At 44.2% G+C, this 22463-nt stretch overlaps 2 protein-coding genes across 2 annotated transcripts in view; one reads left to right on the top strand and one right to left on the bottom strand.

Annotated features, from left to right (window-relative positions):
- The window catches only part of sptbn5 (spectrin, beta, non-erythrocytic 5), a gene marked incomplete at its 5' end in the record, with an annotated part of 81477 nt that overhangs the window by 39082 nt on the left and 19932 nt on the right, over nucleotides 1-22463 (bottom strand). The window contains 22 exons of the mRNA XM_080414292.1: nucleotides 1686-1822; nucleotides 2545-2634; nucleotides 3408-3572; nucleotides 4282-4452; nucleotides 4607-4706; nucleotides 5228-5367; nucleotides 5836-6082; nucleotides 6250-6461; nucleotides 8648-8723; nucleotides 11033-11290; nucleotides 11857-11987; nucleotides 12565-12717; nucleotides 13996-14217; nucleotides 15119-15261; nucleotides 15900-16065; nucleotides 16415-16621; nucleotides 17694-17897; nucleotides 18280-18433; nucleotides 18638-18726; nucleotides 18842-18976; nucleotides 19670-19808; nucleotides 20697-20917. Of these exons, the coding sequence (XP_080270418.1) occupies nucleotides 1686-1822; nucleotides 2545-2634; nucleotides 3408-3572; nucleotides 4282-4452; nucleotides 4607-4706; nucleotides 5228-5367; nucleotides 5836-6082; nucleotides 6250-6461; nucleotides 8648-8723; nucleotides 11033-11290; nucleotides 11857-11987; nucleotides 12565-12717; nucleotides 13996-14217; nucleotides 15119-15261; nucleotides 15900-16065; nucleotides 16415-16621; nucleotides 17694-17897; nucleotides 18280-18433; nucleotides 18638-18726; nucleotides 18842-18976; nucleotides 19670-19808; nucleotides 20697-20917 (3560 nt within the window). The remainder of the gene's footprint in view (nucleotides 1-1685; nucleotides 1823-2544; nucleotides 2635-3407; nucleotides 3573-4281; nucleotides 4453-4606; nucleotides 4707-5227; nucleotides 5368-5835; nucleotides 6083-6249; nucleotides 6462-8647; nucleotides 8724-11032; nucleotides 11291-11856; nucleotides 11988-12564; nucleotides 12718-13995; nucleotides 14218-15118; nucleotides 15262-15899; nucleotides 16066-16414; nucleotides 16622-17693; nucleotides 17898-18279; nucleotides 18434-18637; nucleotides 18727-18841; nucleotides 18977-19669; nucleotides 19809-20696; nucleotides 20918-22463) is intronic.
- LOC308074114 (UPF0598 protein C8orf82 homolog) lies at nucleotides 423-1100 on the top strand (the record flags this gene model as incomplete). Its single annotated transcript, XM_080413446.1, has 1 exon — nucleotides 423-1100. The coding sequence occupies one exon, from the start codon at nucleotides 423-425 to the stop codon at nucleotides 1098-1100; it is 678 nt and encodes a 225-aa protein (XP_080269572.1).

The following is a 22463-nucleotide window of genomic DNA, read 5'->3' as shown; positions in this document are numbered from 1 at the left end:
ATGACAATATGGACAAGACTGACGTCACAGTACTGACGCAATGCAAAGCTAGAGTGCTATGACGTCACTCATATCCGTATTTGGTTAGTGCTTCTGTCATAGTACTGCCCAAATATGGAGATTACTGACGTCATAGTGCTGACGTCATAGACTGGCCTCCAAATAGTCACAGGTACTGCACTAGTCAAATAAGTCATAATAAGCTGGTGATGTTTTGTTTTGAATGGGAAAGTCTGTGTGGTTTGTGCGTGACACGATAAAACGGGGCTCGCTCGGGTAAATGTTTCTGTACTGAACAAGTGCAGCGTAAAATTAAGTGATCTGTTTACCGTGTGTGTTGCTTATCGCATCTGTAACACGATTCTTGGTTGGTTTTAGTTGTAAACAGGCTCTGATCTCAGTGTGGTCCCACTCATTCAGTCATGTTGTGGCAGTCGGCTTTGGCTGTCAGCAGTGGACTCAAGGCTGTACGATGCCTGTCTAACATCAACATGATCGCTCCCAACTCCTTTCGGACCAACGTCACCTATATCCAGGGCCAGAGCCCTGAACCTCGCATCCGTGAATACTTCTATTACGTCGACCACCAAGGACAGCTGTTCCTTGACGACACCAAAGTGAAGAATTTTGTCACTTGCTTCAAAGATAAACGCTTCCTGGCCTTCCTCTTCAACCGCCTGCGTTTTAATCAGAGTGGGAGGTACCAGGAGGACTTCCCCTTCCTGTCGCTGTGTGGGCGGGAAAGGAACTTCCTGCGCTGCGATGACCGGCCCCTGGTGTTTACCCACCTGTTAGATCAGGGCTCAGGGGGGTCCGTGGGAACACTGTCCTACTGTGGGGGAGGAGAGAAGCTGTCAGTGCCATTCCGTCCCGAGAGCCTCTACATGCACCCAGCCAGTGGACGGGTGTACCACCCCTGCTCAGAGCGGGTGGGGGGCGTGGGCCTGGTGACGTCAGCCTTAGCCATGGAGCTCAGCCCCTTCTTCATTTACCCTCCGGGTCAGAGCCAATCGGGACAGCCGACACACTTCCTATGGGCAGGGCAACAGCACACACTAACCAATGGGCTTGCAAGTTCCTTCCCCGGTGAAGAAGAGTAGGACTGCGGGGGAGAGGGAGGTGTGGGCTAATGTTGAAAGTGGATGGTAGCGGACGGTACTTTAATTTGAAATGACACTTTAAATGTATGGAACAATGTTAACACACTGCTAGAGCCTTATTTTTCCTGGGGGGTGTGTGTGAGAAAAATCGGATCCTCGCAGAGTTTGAAGTCGGTCCATATATAGGCTTGTCCATATATGGGCATAGCTGTCGGATCGGCTGTAATGGACAACCGGATCTCCATATATGCCTATTTATGTGCACATCGGTCAGGTCGGCGGTTCTAGACAACCGCCTATCTGACTCACTCGGCACTCCCCCGGGTCGTCTGCGATGCGCGTGCCGAGTTTGAAGTCGATTGGTTGGACGGTTTTCGAGATACGGTAACTACAAACATACAGATAGATGGACACACGGACATAGTACATTATAATAGGATAATGTTATTCATCTCCATATTTGGGTATAAAGAGAGAGACAGACAACACAGAGATTCCAGGAATTCTAGACAAGCTTGCCTGGCGTTGCCGGGGTTGGTGCGCTGACATTGCGTCACTTCATGTTACTACTATTGGTGTACTCACAGTTTGAGGTATGTGTCTGTGTCCTGCAGTATGCGTTGTGAGTTGAAGTGGTTGGTAGCGAGGTGTTTAGCTCTGCTAACAATAGAGTTCATCTTCTCCGCTAGCTCCTTGGCCTCTTGCTCCAACTGTTCATGTTCCTGGAGAGACAAAGATACCATGTTGAACAGCTGGCTCCATTATAATCCATAAGTCACTTTAGTATAGTTAAGAACCACTTAACTATAAAAGACCTTTCTTTTAGTTTTAAAGCAAAACAGGCATCCTACATAATGTTTTCATTATTGATACAGTATGAAGTTAGACTGTAGGAAGGCTGAGAGGGAGCCAATGCAGGAGAGACAGACAGTAGTAGGAAAGCTGAGAGACAGTATTAGGAAAGCTGAGAAGGCGACAATGTAGGAGAGAAAGACAGTAGTAAAGCTGAGACCCTGGCGGTTGGTGAAAGGGCCTTTCTGTGTGGAGTTTGCATGTTCTCCCCGTGTCTCCTAGGGTAGATACCCTCACAAAAACATGCAGTAATCCTGGTCACTATACTGCCTCCCCCTGGCCAGCCGGGGCGCCTGATGGAGGGGAAGGGAACTGGGAACTGGTTGGAATAACGTGTTCCTTCCACGCGCTACGTCCAACCAGGGAAACTCTCCCCTGTCAGGTGACAAGAAGGTCAGTTGGCTCTCATGCATTGAAGGAGGCATGAGCTCGGCCCTGGCCTCCCTAGGTTGGCAGAGGGAAGGTAGTGCCCAGGATTACATAGACAATTGGCACTGGGTGTAAAAAATAGGGTTACAAAATCGTGGGATAAAAATTAAGAAAAGAGTAAAGCTGAGAGGGAGACAGCGCTGAATGCTGAGGGTCACCTCACCTTGAGCAACTGTCTGCTGGAGCGAAGATCATGACCTTTGGCGGCGTTATGAAGCATTCTCTGGGTGGCTTCTGTCTTCAGTTTAGCATCCTGAGAACAGGGGAAAATTAAATTAAAAACACACCTGGGGGTTCTAACCCTTCCTTCCAGTGGTGGAAAAAGTACTCACGTTCTTTACTTAAAGACGGGGTGCCGTGATTTTCAGTGATCCCCCCCCCTAAAACATGATCATCAGGTATTATGACATAAAACACCATAAAAACACCACCAGGGGGCTTAATGAAGTTCTATCAACCTCATAGACACATGAAAGACAGAAAAGGTGCAAAACCATGGCACCACCTCTTTAAGTAAAAGTATCAATACTGCAATATAGAAATACTGTTACAGGTAAAAGTCCAGAATTCAAAATGTTGAGTAAAAGTACTAAAGTATTGGCATCAAAATGTACTTAAAGTACCAAAAGTAAAAGTACTCATTATGCAGAATGTCTTATTACTTTCAAATGTATACAAATCTTTTGAAAATAGCAGATCTACAAGCTGCGACGCATTGTGAGCTTGTAGATCGGCTATTTTCAAATGGACGAAATGTATATAAGGCTTAAGTGGTTAATGTATGTTTCGTAATAATAATCAAAATCTGCAAAGTAAATAATTGTAGTGGAGTAAAAGTACAATATTTGCCTCTGAGATGCAGTGGAGTAGAAGTAAAAGTATTGGAAGTTGGAAACACTCAAGTAAAGTACAAATACCTCAAAATGTTACTTTACTTTGTACAGTACTTGTGTAAATATACTTGGTTACTTTACACCACTGCTTCCTTCCCACTTGATCTTTGGCCAGTCAGTCTTGGTTAGATACCTGCAGCAGTTCCATGAGTTGCTCCTGCTGTCCAGCTTGTCTCAGTTTGTCTCCTCTTTCGGCCATCTTGTTCTGTAGTCTGTTCCATCTGCTGCTGACCTGAGAAGACTTCCTACGGATACTCTGACTGCTGTGGTGTCCTTCTGACAGCATCTCCTCTCCTAGCTGAAAGAGTAGGGAGACAGGGAAAGGGGGAGAAAAGAGAGGAAATGGGAGAGGAAGAGGAGTCTGATGTGGGTGTTTCATCGTTTTGTAGCTTTTTAAACTGTAACTTTTAGAGCACTGGTTCTCCTTGTGGGTCCGAGGCCCACCAGGGGCCCAAATGGACCTTTTACGGATCAAAATAACACTGTGAATTTTAAAGTGTAGATTGGGGTCCCAGAGATAAAATCGTATCAAATGACCTACAGCACTGTTTTCCAAACATTGAGTTGGGATCCATGTTTGGGTTACAGACACATTTTTGTAAATTGAACGTAAATATTATAATTTTTTTTACTATAAAAAAAGTTTTTCATTATTTCAAAAGATTTTCAAAAAAGATTTTTTTTCCAGAGAATTTCATGCATTTTCAAAAATAACTAACAAGGAAATTCCATAAATTAAAACAAAAACTTTTAAGAAGTAGTGAAGATAGCCAATTTACGAGCTCAAAATGCGTCACATTGCGACGCATTTTGAGCTTGTACTGTAGATCTGCTATTTTCACTAGTTTGGGTCCTGGGGAGACATCAAATTTCTCTTTTGGGTCTCGAGCTAAACATTTTGGGAACCACTGACCTACTGCATGTCTAACTGGGGGGTCCTTGAAATTGAAAAGGTTGAGAATCAGAAGTATGTTGGGAACCTATAGGCCTACACCTTGTTCTCTCACCTGGTTGAGTCTGTCCAGCCACACCTGGTTGGCCAGCATCTCTCTCTCTGCTGCCTCGTGTTTCTTTAGCTTCCGCAGGATGTTGGTGGGGTCACGGTACGACTCGTCCTCCGCCACCTTCATCTTCTCTTCCATCCACAGCAACAACTCGTCAGCATCTCGCTGGAACTCCTACCACACACACAACACATAACATAGTATACTGTCCTATCCAACAGCTGACAACAGTTTATTAAGTCAGTTAGTTGGTTTTGTAGCAGGTGACATAACATAAAACGTTTATGATGTTTCAACGATATGTATGTGCTGTTAGTTAGTTTTGTACCTGGTATTTCTTGGAGGACAGCAGAAGGTTCCTCCGCTGTCTGCTGCTCTCTGACAGCTTCCTGTTTCTGTCCTGGATACTTTCACAATGTTCCTGAATACTGAAAAACAAATAAAAAGACTGACACAAACTGACACATACAGTACTGTACATACATCCACACAGCAAACACAAGGCAAAACTATGTAGCCTTAAGGTTTAAAGTTAAATAATGTAAAGGCAACTATAAAAAATCACACCCAGTGTGAAGTGGGCGGTGTGGTCCATCATTGGTGCATCATTGATGAGAATAGCGATGGAAGTCCATAATCTTATTTATAGGTTATTAATGTCATCATGTGTCTCGCTAGCCAATCACAGTGCTGAATAGAGTCAGCCAATAGTCAGCCAATCACAGTACAGCTAGGGGTCTACTAATGAGCCAATCACAATGCAGGAAACTAATACTAATGAGGTGTCCCAACCCCACTTATAGGGGCGGCTACACCGCCCAAAAATAATACAATATTTTCTACAATATTTACAAGTCTGTCTGTCTGTCTGTCTGTCTGTCTGTCTGTCTGTCTGTCTGTCTGTCTGTCTGTCTGTCTGTCTGTCTGTCTGTCTGTCTGTCTGTCTTACTGTTTGGCAGCGTAGTGTTTCTTGGTGATGAGTTCCTGGCTGTGTTCAGAGAACAGGTTGATTCTCTGTTCTAGAGCCTTCAGCAGATCTTCCAGCTCCTCCTGTCTGCCCAGCAGACTGTGGACACTGTCAACTGAGTCCTAGAACACAGGAATAAACACAGATATAGTACTGTATGTAGTAAATCAATTAAGTTTCTTGAAAATTGGACTTTTCAAAGTTCACAATTTTGACCTTTAATTATATGGCCCCCATCAAGCCATTTGGGGTAATGTTGTGTAAGTAAAGCACACAACTTTCAATCATTGGTGAAAATTACTTTTTACTTTGTACCATTTCTTGGGAATTTGCAAAACCGCTGCAGAAGGAGAAAAAACTGTACAAATACAGTAGGGGTTTTCAAGGGTTTGAACGCCTAATGATAAGTCTATAATAAAAAGGCTCATGTACTGTACACACATTTAGTGGGCTCATATCTATTGACCACATACTGTATCTTAAACACCATGGCTGTGCAGGATTCCTACATGATGTGTCTTAGTCCTATGATCATGTTGTTTTGACAATAAGCAGACACTACCAGGCAGGCAGGCCTCAATCTTTCTCACCCCAACATCTTTAACTCTGAGCCTGGCTTCGTGTCCTGACAGCGCTGCCTCTATTCTGTCCCCTTCCTGGTTCAGCCTCTGGAACTCCACCCCCTGCTCCAACCGCCTGTTCCTACTGGCCCACATCTTCTCCAGCTTGACCCAATCGGCATTGAGCTTGTCCAAGATCTGCTGTATGTCAACGCCCCCTCTCTTCCCGGCGGAGGTCTGCTGCAGGGATTTACCCAGTCTGACCATGTCCTTCAGTCTGAGACAAGATGCATGACAGAAACATCAGGGATGGGACATCGGTAGAGATCATGGACATTAGAACAACATATGAAAAGGATGGAGATACAACCACAAGAAACGGGAGGGTGGCCTGCTAATGTGCTGTTGATTGAGTGATTGATTGATTTCCTCTCCTTTCCTCACCTGCTCCTCTTCTCCTCCATCTCCTGTCGTAGATCCTGGTGTTGCTCCAGCAGGTTGAGGGCGGAGCTTACATCTGTGGCTGACTCCTCCTGTAGGAGGCGGTCCTGTACTGACCCCGCCCAGAGTTGCAGGTCTTTGGTTTGCAGCTGGAAGCTGTGAAGGCGTCTGGCCTCATCCAGGTGACGCTGTTTATCACCAGCCTGCTGCTTCACCTAAACAGGAAAACAGGGGTTTTAACACATTGAGTGCCAACCTAAATAATTGCGCAGCGTGCCAGTCGCGTAGATCTCGCGTAGATCTTCCACCACTGGATCTTTTCTCGGTTGTTTTATTTTCTCATCGCTGATCGCTGTTTAACATAAACCGCTGTAGCTTCAAGATGGCGGATCGCAGATCGAAACGGTCTTCGCTGGGCGTCTCACACAGCTACCCTGTGTGTTTACAAACAGTTGAATGCGCGATTTTAACGGATTTAGCGATGTCTGTGGCGACGTAAAAAAAATAACAATAAATCACTGGCACTGGTGAGTACATTATGATATTAAACTCTGGCGTGGTTAAGCTTTTACACAGTGTGTGAAAATGAACTATTTTAAATACAAACTAGAAAAAGTGCTCCTCGGAGCACAGGTCTCCGCCAGGTCAGGTAGGTTATTGTGGGCCAGCAATGTTCAGAATTTGCCAATCAGGATGGAATATAAAAAATCGGACGGAATGATCTTTATCACTTGACTATAGAGATAATGTGTACTGATTTGCATGATGTTTGGACAAAATATGTAGGAGTAATATAAAAAATAAGAATCGGCCTCCTGGTGGCGCTATAATAGGGCAATGTGAAAAGGGTGGCGTTTGTTCTTCAACGTAGTGCGAATGTGCGTGCAAAGTTCCACCACAATCGGACGCTGCGTTCATGATTTGCGGCATTTTGTTCAAAACGGGCCACTCCTGCAAACTTTAGATGTCAATGTTAGCCAATCAGGATGGAATATGAAAAATCAAATAGATCCATCTTGATCACATGACTATAGAGATCATGTGTACCGATTTGCGTGAAATTTGGATAAAATATGAAAGCTTAATCTCAAAATATGTGTTTTACATAAGTCGGCCTCCTGGTGGCGCTATAAAAGGCTAATGTGAAAAATGCAGGGCAGATGTATATCCTTGGCCTCTAGGGAGTATGCGTGCAAAGTTTCACACAGATCGGTGCTGTTACAAATGCAAATTGGCCTTTTATAGCGCCACCATGAGGCTGATTTGAAAACGTTCAAGTGGCATTTGTTCCTCGGCATAGTGGGAATGTGCGTGTGAAATTTCACGGAAATCGCAAGCTGCGTTCATGATTTGAGGCATTTAGTTCAAAATGGACCAAAACTGCAAACTTTGGAAGGCAACTGTAGCCAATGAAGATAGAATATGGCAAATCTGACAGATCCGTGTTGATCACATGACTATAGAGATACTGTGTACTGATTTGCGTGATGTTTGGATAAAATCTGTAGGAGTGATATGAAATAATGGGTTTTGCACAAATTGGCCTCCTGGTGGCGCTATAACAGGCCCATGTAAAAAAATTGGGGCAGAGGTTCTGAATTGGCATCCAGGGAGTGTGTGTGCACAGTTTTGCAGCGACCGGGCCAACGGTGCCAGAGATTAGCTGTTCACAGACAGATGGACGGACGGACACACAAACGGACGGACACACAAACGGACGGACACACAAACGGACGGACGGACGGACAGGGGGTAAAACATACTCTCTCGCCATGCCTTTCGGCCTGGCGGAGACAATAAGAAGACACACATGGACCTCTGCTGGTCTAGGATAAGATCACATTAGAGCCTTCTCTCCAGTGTCTCTCCTACACTGTCTCCCTCTCAGCTTTCCTACTGGTGGTCTCCCTCTCAGCTTTCCTACTGTCTGTCTCTCCTACACTGTCTTCCGCTCAGCTGTCCTACAGTCTGTCTCTCCCACACTGTCTCCTTCTCAGCTTTCCAACTGTCTGTCTCTCCTACACTGTCTCCCTCTCAGCTTTCCTACTGTCTGTCTCTCCTACTGTACACTGTCTTCCGCTCAGCTGTCCTACAGTCTGTCTCTCCCACACTGTCTCCCTCTCAGCTTTCCTACTGTCTGTCTCTCCTACACTGTCTTCCGCTCAGCTGTCCTACTGTCTGTCTCTCCCACACTGTCTCCTTCTCAGCTGTCCTACAGTCTGTCTCTCCCACACTGTCTCCTTCTCAGCTTTCCTACTGTCTGTCTCTCCTACACTGTCTCCCTCTCAGCTTTCCTACTGTCTGTCTCTCCTACACTGTCTTCCGCTCAGCTGTCCTACTGTCTGTCGACTGACGGCTCATCAAAATTGTAACCAGGTGACATGATAGAAGGCATTCTCACCTGTTTGAGCAGAGCCTTCAAACCTCTGACCTCATCCATGATGGCAGCACTCTCAGCAGGACTGCAGTCTTGCTTCCTGTCACACAGGAACACAATGACATTGATTGAGTTTATACATTTTAGAGTGGGTAGCCTTAAGCCAGATTCCATTCCCCAAAGCTCGGTCACTCGCTCACTCTCCTCGCTTCCTCCACTCGCGCCTAAGCCCCGCCCCTGCGAGGAGCCGAGGATTATTTGTGAGGACGAGTGGTCGAGTGGTTGCCGTCAAAGGATCGGACTGCACTGGGTCCGTCATTTCAAAGCGACAGAAAATTCCGCGATCACTTATGACGTCTCAAACAGCTGGACCAGAGCCGTGGATGAAAATATACATGCATAGAATAATATGCAGGTATAGAATAATACAGAATATAAGAATAAACAATTCATCAATGTGGATGGCCACATTGTTATCTTTATAGTTAACATTTTGTGCAAAGCCATTTATTCCTGAAATAGTGAACGAAGCGCCAGGATGATTAAACATTTATGAATTAAATCCTGACCCGTCCCTCTTTTTGCTCTTACAGTCCCCAGACCCCCCACCCCCCGCAGCAGTCCCGCACGGCACTGCTGCTTATAACAGCCACCGTATATTACAGAGTATGTCTGACTCTGAATTACATCATTCATGTAGGGTAGCCATACGTCCTCTTTTCCCCGGACATGTCCTCTTTTGGGGGGCTGTCTGGGGGGGTTTCATAAAATCCTTCAAATGTCCGGGGTTTTGAGAGTTTGGGTGATATCCCTCCCACTTCTGGGACGAAGAAAAAAGAAAAAAACTCAGACGATTTTGTGATTTTGCTTGATATTGTTTGATAGCGAAATAAATCATGAAAGACATGAAAGGAGACCCTTCACAGCTAATAGAGAATTTTAAATTTTAAGAATCGGTTCAGAATTGAATGAGTACGGCTATAGTTAAAGCGTAAAGTGTCCTCTCCTATATTCAGTCTATATATAAATACAATACATTATTTTAAACATAATCTTTGTCACAGTAATTTATAGTAGTCCATGCACTGCATTGAGACATGCAAGGAGAGAAATGAACTATCAGCTTTTGAGACAGAATAAGTGTGCACAATATATTACAATGTATATAATTGTATTATACTTTATATCGTATTGTTGCGTCTTTTCAGTCAATTTACACTGTGTGTGTGTGTGTGTGTGTGTGTGTGTGTGTGCGTGTGTGTGTGTGTGTGTGTGTGTGTGTGTGTGTGTGTGTGTGTGTGTGTGTGTGTGTGTGTGTGTGTGTGTGTGTGTGTGAGAGATGCGCAAGTGATCGGCGGGGGCGAAGGGGGGGGGGGGCAGCCGGTGTTTTCGGGGCATGGTTTCGGGTTTCAAGCATTGTTTGTGTGGCCACATGTGGAGGAGGACCATGTATACGTCACGGGAGAAGGGAAAAAACAAAAAAAACGTGTACACGTGATGCGGAAGTCTGCCGCGGAGGAGCTGACGAGAGTGGTCGAGCCTACACTTGATGTACACTCGCTAAATGCGGAAGTAGAGAGCCTCCTCGGCTCCTCCACTCGACTCCACTCGCCTCCTCCAAGAAGCAACTGAGTAATTGGAATTTAGCACATCCGGTTTGGAGTCGGAGTGACCGAGTGGGAGTGAGCGAGTGGCCGAGATTTTCGGGTTTGGAATCTGGCTTTAGTGGGAATGGAACCCCCAAACCAGGAAGTGCATTGCTCTGCCTCTTCATCCATTGTCAGCCTTCTGATTGGTTCCTGGCCGACCAACCAGCAGGCTTCTTTTGTGGGGCGAAACAGCTAGCAGCACCTACCATAAAATATAACACTACTGAGTTAGCTAAACATACGAAAAATACCCAGTTGTTGGAGGGAAAAAACCCATGTTACAGTCGAGTCGTTCGGATAGGTGGTTGTCCAGAACCGCCGATCTGACCGATATGCCCATATATAGGCATATACTGATGACATCAGGGATCTCCATATATGGGCATAAAAGGGACAAGGACATACAGATACAGTACTCCATATATGGGCACAAAGGAACACAGACAGACGGATACGAGAGGTATTGCATAACGGGGTGGGGCATGCATTCCCAATTCGTATCGTTCCCGACTTGCATCATTCCCAAGTAGATCTGTGCCCAATCGGCAGTCTAGTTAAACATCAATACGGGGCAACTGAAAAACACATCTTTTCATTGGTAGCGGATGGAGAGAGGACATTTGTCCAAACTAGCAATAGCTCTCAATGGGCGTGGAAGAGGGCCGGGACCACAGTTGGGACTTGACAATGGGTGAATTGAGCAACACAGGGAATAATGTCATTTAATGTAACACTTGAAACCACCATTATTGAGCCTTACATCTTGGCAACATTCTTCAGGTAGGCTATCTTCCCTTCCAGAGTCTGGATGTCCCTGAGGGCCTGAGCCAGGCTCTTCTCCTCCATCAGGAGGCTGGAGGTGGTGGGAGTGAAGCCCATGTCGGTGGTGTCTAGCTGGTCTATCTGTCCCTGGAGTTGGCCTCTGGCCTCCTCACAGCTCTGGAGGAAGGAGTGAACATCAGCTGTACTCAACAGCTCATGACCCTTCTCGTCCTTCAACCTCTGGACACGATCCCACCTGAAAAATAATCAATTCACCTTTATTAATGTTATATATTTATTCATGCTATTCATCACATCCTCCTTTTTTTCTTCATAAAAAAACGTCTGTATTCATTACATTCCTGTTTATTATGCTTAAGTTATTTAACATTTACATTTTCAGGTGATTGTTAAAAATAAAATTCAAATACCTTTAAAAAGTTTCATTCTTTATGTTCACATTTTATTTGTATTATTACACAATAAATATGACTACAATAATTCATCACATGTTTTATTTGTTTTTATTTTTTCTATGTTAAAATGTAACTGAATCGTCCGTCCGTCCGTCCGTCCGTCCGTCCGTCCGTCCGTCCGTCCGTCCGTCCGTGCGTGCGTGCGTCCGTCCGTCCATCCGTCTGTCTGTCTTATGCATGAGACCTGAAACTGCATCTCTTTCACCTTCTGTTACTGTCCGTGACCTGATTGTCTCCTGTCTCTCGGTCTGTCTTTCTGTCTTAACTGAGCGAGATCTGCATCTCTAACCTACAGCATGTCTCACTATACCACCTGAGAACCACCTGAAACCTGTCTCCATCTTACCTGAGTGAGACCTGTCTCTCTCTCGCTTGTATCTCTTTCTGTTTGCTGTGGCGGCTCTTCACCAACTCCTCTGCCAATTTGATGATGTCATCCAGCTGGGCCTGTCCACTTGCCAACTCAGTCAGGAAGTTCTGGAGCGCACAGAACATATATTTATATCAACAGGGAATGCTAATGGTGCTAACCACACGTATTTCAGCCTATACACTTTGTGTGAATGTTTGTGAACAGTCACAAAGTTTGTCTTTGTGACTGTTTCAGGAACATATAGTGTCTGCTTCTCACACATGTATGTAGTTCTGGCATCAGAACATCCCAACACTAAGCTGTCTTGTGCAATTTTCAAAACAGTATTCGGTAACACTTAAAGTTAAAGTTATATGATTATAATGCATTATAGACACAACCTTAAAGTAAAGTGGTACCTGGTAGTTATAATGTGCTGTTCCACTGAAATTATAATGCATTATGACCAGCACTTATAAATTATATAAGTATTAGTCATAATACTTCATAAACCTTGTTATAAGTTGTTATACATAATAATAAACATACATAACAAGTGTTAAAATGCCTTATAAGTACATTATAATGCCTTATAAATGTGGTTATCATGCATTATAGACCCAACCTTAATATAAAGTATTACCCAGTAGGTTTTCTCTTTCATTTGTTGGAATGTTTTAGAAAATAAGTGGATTTTTGTACCTCGTACTTGGCCTGTACCACTCCTATGTTGTCAGGGGTAGTTTTGAAGGTGTGCAGGATGTTCTCCTTGTCTTCAATCCAGGATTCAAACTCGTGACAGCTGTTATAGAAGCGATGCAAACGCACCATCTCCTCCAGAGTTCTCCTCTTAGTCTGAAGACACAATACACCATTATTAATCCGTTAATATATTTTCCTAAATCTTTAACTTAGCTTAGTTTAAGTATGCGTAATGAGCCTTAATGAGCTTTAATGACAATTTACAATTTAGGCATTTAGCAGACGCTCTTTATCCAGAGCGACTTACAGTAAGCAAGGTAAACACATACATCAAATGCAGAGAGACAGTGTAGCGCCTCAGTAAACTAGGATCGTAGGTAAATCAAGAACCTAGCATTAGTCTCTAAGCAATATAATATAAAAAATAATAATCTGCACATTGTAACTATAGAAACTATATGATGCCAGGTAAACAAATTAACCTAGCCTTCAAAGGCTCATTAAAGGTTCTATGACATTCATTTTCACTTTCTTATTTTTTTTATGTTTTTTGGGGGGTTTTATGACCTCAATTACACCCAAGAAATCTGAACTTTGAACATTCAGTGGATTTTCTGTGGTATGGGGTTTTCTGAATAATTAGGCTGAAAAGTAATCTGAGCTTGGCCCTTGGGCAGTGAGGTCACAGGCCATTAATCCCGCCCACTCTCCTCGCCCCTCCCCTCCCCTATCCTTTTCTTTGGGGGGGCGGAGCAGAGGCGATGTTTGACAGGCAAAATCCCTCAACAGCGACACCCACAGGCAAAGATTGAAAAGGCTTTAGAAATGTGAGGGAAAAACACCTGCCATGGATCAATGGAGTGGAATTTTTTGTAAAAACTTTTTATACACGTTTAAAGGACCATGACAAAGACTTTTAATGTGTGGTAAAACTGAACGTCATGAAACCTTTAAGATTCGGATACTGATCAGTATAGAGTACCGAAGTCCTGACGTGACTCCCACTACCCCTGGGTCACAGCGTTATTTTTTGTATTGGAATTCCCATAGGCAAATCTTATATCGCGTCATATAAGAACTGTGCTCCAAAAATAAACAAACCACCCCTCCGATTTTGTCAGGTATGTGACTCTGTGTCGTTTATGATATTGAGTTACATTTGATAACGTCTGTGTTTGGAGAAAAAAAAAGTCTTGCTCTTTGGATACATTTTTACTTTTTCATTAGTAAAATCGCTGGGGTGGTTTGTTTATTTTTGGCTCTTATATGACACGATCTAAGATTAAGACAAAAATAACGCTGTTACCCAGGGGAATAGTGCTCTCTAGCGGCACTGATGTCAGACTTTGGTGCTCTATAATTCTAATATAAAGAATGAATTGATATAAAATGAATTCTAAAATGACTAAACAACATTTACACTCTTCTCACCTTAACTAGATTATATAAGGAGTTGTAGTCCTGATCCAGAGCGGCCTGCGTAGTTTCTATGGTGTCTCTCTGGTAGTGGAGGTCTGGCAGCCACGTGGTCTGGATCTCTGCTGTTCCACGACGCATCGACCGTCTACGCCTCGGGCGACTTAGCTTCCTGGTTGGGCTCTCTGCCACACCGGTGTTGGAGACAGGGGAGGCAGGGGAGGCAGGGGAGGGAGCCTATTCAGAGTGAATGGTTTCAGTTTGGGCATTACGATATGTTTATAAATGTCAGCTGCAGCAGGGAGTCACATGATGTTATACTGATTGCATTTCAACATTTCTATTGAAAAACAACTTTTTCTTTTCTTTTCCCTCCAGTTTATCCATTGCTAATTCCCCCATGCACACTGCGAAGTTGACAGCTGCTTCTTTTCACCTGACAGTGAGGAGTTTCACTAGCCTGGTAAACCATCCGGGTCGCGTGAATTCACATTTTCATGTGTCTTCTGCAGACCGGTCTGGCCCTAAGTGCTGGGTGGGAGCTGATTGGCTCTTCCACTTTCTGGTTTCTGCAAAACTCCCACCCAGCGCTTAGGGCCAGACCGGTCTGCAGAAGACACATGATAATCTGAATTCACGCGACTCTGATAGTTTACCAGGCTAGGGTTTCAACAGGAGATAATAGAAATGGATATAACTTGGGAAATGGATATAACTTCATACATAGTTTTTTTTTTGTATTGTCCCTGTCAAATAAACATATAAATAAAATAAAAATCCCATCAAGGCTTGTAAGACCCAAAACAAATCAGATAAGGGTGTTTACATGAACATTTCAGTGATCAGAGTATTGCCTTCATTGGGTAAGATCAGCATAAGTTCTCTGTCGGGTGGAAACCTCACATGTCCAAAACTGTAACTTTTCAGGATTCAAATAAAAATAAAGCAAAAGTAGCAGATCGACAAGCTCAAAAAGCATAGCTTGATTAGCTTCGCGCCGCATTCCGAGCTTGTAGCTCTGCTACTTTTCATGCTTTTGTGTGTCGCTGTAGTATGAGAATGAGCTGTTCTGCCCGACAGCAACAATATCAGTGTGCATGCAAACACAGTAAGAGTGGAAGTTTGTCTACATAACGACCTGTACCGCAGCAGGTAGCAGGTGGAGGTATGTGCTGGGGATGGCTTGCTGGTGTCCTCTTCCATCTCTGGCCAGGACTTTGTCTCCATCCTGCACTGTAGAGATGACGCTCACTATCTCGTTACGCTCCCAGAGAACCTCACCTGGAGGAGGAACCAAGGGGCTGTTCATCAGTGGTGGAAGAAGTACTCACATTGTGTACTTAAGTAAAAGTATCAGTACAATGTAGAAATACTCTGCTACAAATAAATTAAAAAAAAGTATTCGCATTAAAATATACATAAGTATTGAAAGTAAAAGTACTCATTTAGCAGAAAGTCCCATTTCACAAGTTTCCAAAAGATTTGAAAATAGCAGATCTACAAGCTCACAATGCGTCGTATCGCGACGCGTTGTGAGCTTGTAGATCGCCTATTTTATCTAAATATTCGTACTGTATACCTTCATAAGCTATTTTATATTTGATATAAAATATTCTATTTTTGAATTCATATAGAATTGTAGTGTTATAGTGTACATGGATGTTCTTTGTATTTTCTTCATTGCAAACAATGTGGATCTCAGGATCCACTTGGGAACCCATGGCTCCAAATGTGAATCTCCTTCATGTGGCCAGGTTGTGACGTCAGTCATCTATGACATATCTATGACGTACTGTATGACTCCAAATTTGGGCAAAGTTTCAGCCAGATCAAAGAAATATATATTATTATTATTATCATTATTATTATATGAATAATTAAAGGGATATAGTGTGGAGAAAAGGGAGGTAAAGCTGTACCTTTGTTGTATCTGAAGCGGACTTTAGCTTTGACCTCCTGGCTCTGAATGGAGGAAGTCACACCTTTTGCCCCGCTCTTGGCTCTGGGTGATGTCACTGCTCCTGGTCCCTCCTCCTCACCAGAGGAGTCACTGTATTGGGCCATCTTACTCTGCTGAGCCTCAGCCTACACCAGAACAGGGAAACAGAAAAGGCACTTCACTTATACGAGGATTATGACAAACTAATTATGTTTACATCTGGTTGGTTATCTGTTAGATTTCCCATCCATCTAACTGTGTGTGTGTGTGTGTGTGTGTGTGTGTGTGTGTGTGTGTGTGTGTGTGTGTGCGCGTGTGCGTGTGCGTGTGCGTGTGCGTGTGCGTGTCTGTGTCTGTGTGTGTGTGTGTGTGTGTGTGTGTGTGTGTGTGTGTCTGTGTGCGTTTGTCTGTCTGTCTGTCTGTCTGTCTGTCTGTCTGTCTGTCTGTCTGTCTGTCTGTCTGTCTGTCTGTCTGTCTGTCTGTCTGCCTACTCACAGTAAGAGGAGATAGTTGTGCAGCGCTCCTGGCCTGCTCTGCCAGCCGTTTTATCTCACTGGCGTAGGCTGCCATCTCCTTCTCCAACCGCAGGTGGCGCTGAAGCAGGGCTGCTGTGCTCGACTCATCTTTCCCATGATCTTCGCTGGTCAGCAGGGGCTTCCTGTCCCCCAGCCAGGAGTTAGCTTCTGTCACATCAGCGAAATACTGGGCAGGAAAGATGATATTTAAGAATGAAGTTTCATAACATGTTTGATGGTAGTATACTGTAGTTTACGATTTACAATTTAGGTATTTAGCAGACGCTCTGTATCCAGAGTGACTTACAGTAAGCAAGGTAAACACATACATCAAATGTATAGAGACAGTGTAGTGCCTCAGTAATCTAGGATCACAGGTAAACCAAAACCTAGCATCAGTCTAAACAGCATAATATCACAAGTAAGACGCGCGAACGCTGGAAGTGAACGCAGCTCGAAAATATTGTGTATTTACGGACTTGTAATCCGTGTTATTTCACCGTGATGGGGAGAGAACATTGACATTGTGTGTGTGTGTGTGTGACTGTGTGTGTGTGTGTGTGTGTGTGACTGTGTGTGTGTGTGTGTGTGTGTGTGTGTGTGTGTGTGTGTGTGTGTGTGTGTGTGTGTGTGTGTGTGTGTGTGTGTGTGTGTGTGTGTGTGTGTGTGTGTGTTTTGCAGGCTGTTGTGCATTTTAATCAGAGCATTGTCTAAATTCCTGCACTCTGGCGCACTCTGGCAGCTGCACACAGGCAGTGCACGCACGTGAGTCACATGGGGGCGCGAGCCAATGAGAGCGCGGCTGCACACAGACACACACACTCACAACCCGAGCACGGTTACATAGTAAGCTCCACTTGGTCGGAGGCGCGGCTTATATGTTTGATGGTATTACTGTAGCGTAATACTAACATGTTTGATGGTATTAGACTGTAGTTTAATACTAACATGTTTGATGGTATTAGTCTCTAGTTTAACCACTTAAACCCTCTAGTCATAGTGAAACAGACTTGAGTTACTGTACTACAGTACTCGGACGGCATTTTTCCATCTACACCAAATCTCTTCGCCAAAAATAGCTGTATTTGAGCTTGTAGGTCTGCTATTAATGTTCCCCCCAGAATAGGCATGCTGGGGCTCAAGTGGTTAATACTAACATGTTTGATGGTATTAGACTGTAGTTATACTAACCTGTTGGTATTAGATTGCAGTTTAATAATAACTTGTTTGATGGTATTAGACTGAAGTTTAACACTCACCTGTTTGATAGTGTTAGCAGCATGTAGTTTGTTGCGACGGGCCACAACCTCATCTCTCAGGTGGTTCCACTGTTTTTTCAGGGTTTTGACCCACTTCTGTACCGCCCGCTGACCCACCTGATCCTGTTTAGAACCCAGATCCTGACCTCGACCCACAACGCCCTGAAACACAGCTTCCTGGGACTGGATCTCTGCCTCCAGAACCTGGGAAGAGAACCAGGCCAGTTATAACATTTAAAATATACTATATTTTTCTTAGTTTTTCAAACATTACAACACAACTTTCAGACATTCTTTCTGTCTCTAGACTTTTCTTATCAGGTCTTAGTGCAACAAACCCATGTTTGCCTGGAAACCCTTGTTTTTAGATTGCCTCTATCGGTTGGTGGGTGGGGGTGTCCTGCTTGAAGCTCTCTTTGGACTAAACTGTATTTATTATTCAAATAAAGCTTTATTTTCATCACCTATCCCAAGTGAACAATTTTGATGAGCATTTATGGGTCTAACATTGTGTTAATTAATGAAGGGAGAGAACGACCCAGAAAGAATGTGTGCATTTGTGCACTTGTGCTTGTGTGAGTCTGACCTTGTGTTTATGTAAGGCCAGTGTAATTTGGCTGAGGTCTCTCCCCAGGCCTGCTGTCTGCAACCTCAGCCACCTCTCATACACCCAGGCCTCCAGCTCCTCACACTCCTGGAGAAACTCAAACAGCCTCAACTGGCCCTCCAACTGTCTCCTCCTGCACCGCAGAGGAGAAGAGGAGGATGGAGGGAGAAGAGAGAGAAAAAGAGGGGGCGACATATGAAAGGGAAGATATGGAGGAAGAGAAGATGAGACAGAGATGAGAAGAAGAGCATGAGGGATGAGATGAGATCAAGATGAGATGATCAGATAGTGAGTGATGATGGATTGATGGTGAATAATATTGTGGCTGGTAGTGAACCTGTTGATGCTGAGGGAGACCAGAGCTTGGTATTGAGCATTCAGGGCTTTCACTCTGGTCTGAACCTGCTGGCCCTCCCTGGCCTTCCCCTGGAACAAACAGTTATAGTTTAGTTTGGCTAAATCAGATTTACTAGCTTATTATGATAAAATGTTGACTTTTGAAGGTGCTTGGATCCCTGTGATGTGTGTAAGTGTCCAGTACCTTGCTGGTGGTGTTGCTGAGGGCTGTGATGGTCTCTCCATGTGCAGAGATCTGAGCTTCCAGCAGGTCTTGTCTCTGGAGCAGAGACTCCACCTCCGCTAGCTGTTTGCCCTGCTCTGTAGAGCTAGCCTGGACCTGGAAACAGATAATAGGAGTGGAAAATGCATTACCTTTGGCTTCACTGTTGTAGAAATAAAATCAATCGAGGCCAACATAACAAACGGTACACAGCCATGCACACACACATGGTTGAAACACTGTTCAGTGGGCGCAGCACCAGGGGTCAGGGTTGTAAATCCCAGCCAGAGTTCTAGACCATGTAGGGAGACCAAATGTTGTGGTCTTCTTCTGTATGCCAGACATGTCATAAAGTTGGAATGTCCCATTTCCTTCAAGGAATAATGCAATGGAAAGGCCATTTAAGATGGAAAGTCAGGCAAGATTGCTCAACCATGACATCTCCTGAGATTTAGTTGTTGACATACAGTGACGTTTGCAAAGTAGATATTGTTCGGTAATAGAGAGCCATGTAAAGTTATACAAACACATAGCTGGCTATAACAGTTGAAGTGGAGGATGGTTGGATACACCACTGGGACCAGGCTGACTGCATGAGAATGCATGAAAATTCCAACTACTATAGAAGGTTCAACATTCTGACTTGTCTTGGATGCCCCGTTGACTCGCTCACAGTTATGTGTGTCTCCTGCCCTACTTATAACATATGTTATGGATTACAACAAGCCTCAGATGTGTAGGCCAGGAGGAGCGCTTCATTCAAGTCTGAGGGTGTGCCTACACCAATCACTTTGTAAAACACACTGATACCTGCAGTTCTTTGAGCTCCTGTGAGACCAGCTCTATGTCTCTGAGGACACTGAACGTTTGGACTGCATTTGCCAGCATCCGCTTATGCTCGTCCAACTGCTTCAGCAGGTCCTTCCACCGATGTCTGATATTGAGCTCTCTGGAACACACACACAAACTGGTATCACTATATTTGTGAGGAACATCCTTTGATTTAGTCCCTAATGTATAACCTTAACCATCAACACCACATGCCTATCCTTAACCTTTACCTTAACCTTAACTAAACTATAACCCTAAGCTGTAAATTATGCTTCCCACAGACAGAGTGCCATAAAGTAGTGGGCAGTTCTGTTCCCAAAGGTGCTATATTTATCTACAGAGATTGATTCATCAGACTCCTTACGTTCCTGAGTATCTTCATTTTTATCCTGTCACAAAGACATGCATGCATATTTACAAAGCTGATAGAAGCCCTGTTAAGTCTTTATATGAATTCATTCATCCAAGAGGAAATACCCGATTGGCAGGGCTTATGCGCTTTAGGCAGGGCTACTTAACTACTCAACCCTGGTACTAATACCCAGTACCAGGGTTGAAATTTAAATTCTCACCTCCAACCACTGCAGATGTTCTAGTTATATTGTATTATTGACATAATAACATATAACATTGTATTCATTAAAATAAGTTCCGGATTGCAGCTTTAAGTTGTTGCATGTGTGAGCACACCACCAGTTTATAAAGGTTATTCTTTTTGTGGTTGCATCTTGGGGCCGTGGACGGCAGTGGCTCAGGGGTAGAGCGGCCGGATGGCAACCGTGAGGTTCCCAGTTCGATCCCGGGCTCCCCCATAGTTAGTGTCGAAGCGTCCTTGAGCAAGACGCTGAACCCCTAATTGCTCCCGATGAGCAGGTTGGTGCCTTGCATGGTTTTCTCCGCCATCGGTGTGTGAATGTAATGCAGAATCTATGTAAAGCGCTTTGAATAAAAGCGTTATATAAATGCACCGTTTACCATTTATGTTCTGGCATGTGTCTTGTCTCACCTCCTGATGACTTCCTCTTTGCTGTGGTAGTTTCCTGTCTCTATGGTGTGGGCCATCTCTGTGAGGGCAGTGAAGCGTTGCTCTCTGACCAGGGCGTCCGTCCCGAGGCCCTCTACGCGCCGAGAGGCAGCCTGGGCGTCCTCCAGACTGCTCAGTCCTCTCACCTCCTGTCTCCTGATCAGCTTCTCTGTGTCCTCCAGATAACTCTCCCTCAAAGCTGCCTGGGGAGGACAGGGGACAGACAGTCATTTGACATAGCAGTGACCTAATGGTTAAGACCAGTGATGGAAGAAGTATACTCACATTTTTCAGTCAAGTAAAAGTATCAATATCCTGTCGTAGTCTGTTAAAAGTTCGGTATTCAAAATTTACTTGAGTAAAAGAACAAAAGTATTGGCATCAAAATATTAAATATACTTAATACTTAAAGTACCAAAAGTACTCATTATACAGAAGGTCCCATTTCACAAGTTTTCAAATGTATAAAACTAGATTCTCAGGGCGCTACGCGCCCCGACAACCCATCCGCTGCGCGGGGCTTTGTGTTTGTTGGTCGCTCCGTGTCCCTCTCTCTGTGTCCGTGTCGCTGCAGCACAGAGTGGGCAGTAGAGATGGGATTTATGTGTCTTTGAAGGGAGGCGGATCGTGGGGTTCTGTTCCTTTCAAAGAGGCGTTATGAATACTGGCTCATTTATGGCTCATGTGTATATTATATATATTTTAAATATATATATAAATATGTATGTATTCATGTCATAATAGTATGTATAGTTATATTGTAGATATAATTTATATGTTAAATATGTGTTGTGTTATGTACTGTAATACAGCATATAACATGATGATATAATAATATATTATTATATGTAATAATATATAATATAGGGATGCACCAATGTATCGGCCTTACATCGGCATCGGCCGATATTAGCCTTGTTGACTGCCATCGGCGTATCGGTGAATAACTTGACTTTCACCGATGGCAGTGGCCGATGTTCACTGACTGTGCTTGCTACAGTATGTGTTTTCTGCAGCCTACCAATCTGCAGTTCCAGATTAGATCCCTAGGTGGTGGTATGATACTACACTCACACACCAAAGAACAACTGCACATGCGCAGTAGGTACTACATGCGCTTCATCTCACCACTCAAACAGAGAGGTGTCCCTTTTGGAACCTCAACCTCTTAGGAACAACTCACGGCCAAAGCACTGCTCCACTTCTCTCCCAACTTGCTACAAAAATCGCTCATGCAAAAGTATATAAAGACTTCTATTTTATTTTCCACCTTCACATGTGTCTCCTTTTATAATAATCATAAAGTGTCATAAAGTGCTGCTCGCAATTCACTTCCGCATGATCCGTCTCAAGTCAACAGCCAAACATCTGCGACACAGAGAGCACCCTTTCACGTTGCCATGACGTTGCCACGTCCGTGAAACGGGAGAGAAACAAGCGCTGACGTGCGCGAAACAAGCGCTGACATGTTGCTCTATGCAAACGAGGCCAAAAGCGCGACCAAATAAGCCCACCATTGCTTATACAAATAACAACGTCCGTGAAACGGGCGAGAAACAAACGCTGACGTGTTGCTCTATGCAAACGAGCCCAAAAGCGCCACTAAATAAGCCCAATAAGCAAACCTGGCAACGCGGGGGACAGAGAGAGATACACAGTAAGGGCCAAAGAGGGGGACACAGACAGAGCGTTACGCCTTGCGCGTCGACGTGTTGTTGCCTTGCAGAGCTACTGCTATAGCCCCTCCCC

Source organism: Gymnoscopelus braueri (assembly GCF_963280865.1).
Source record: "Gymnoscopelus braueri genome assembly, chromosome: 19".
Lineage (NCBI taxonomy): Eukaryota > Metazoa > Chordata > Actinopteri > Myctophiformes > Myctophidae > Gymnoscopelus > Gymnoscopelus braueri.
Note: the sequence above shows the minus strand (reverse complement) of the source record. Positions and strands in the feature narration are given on the sequence as shown.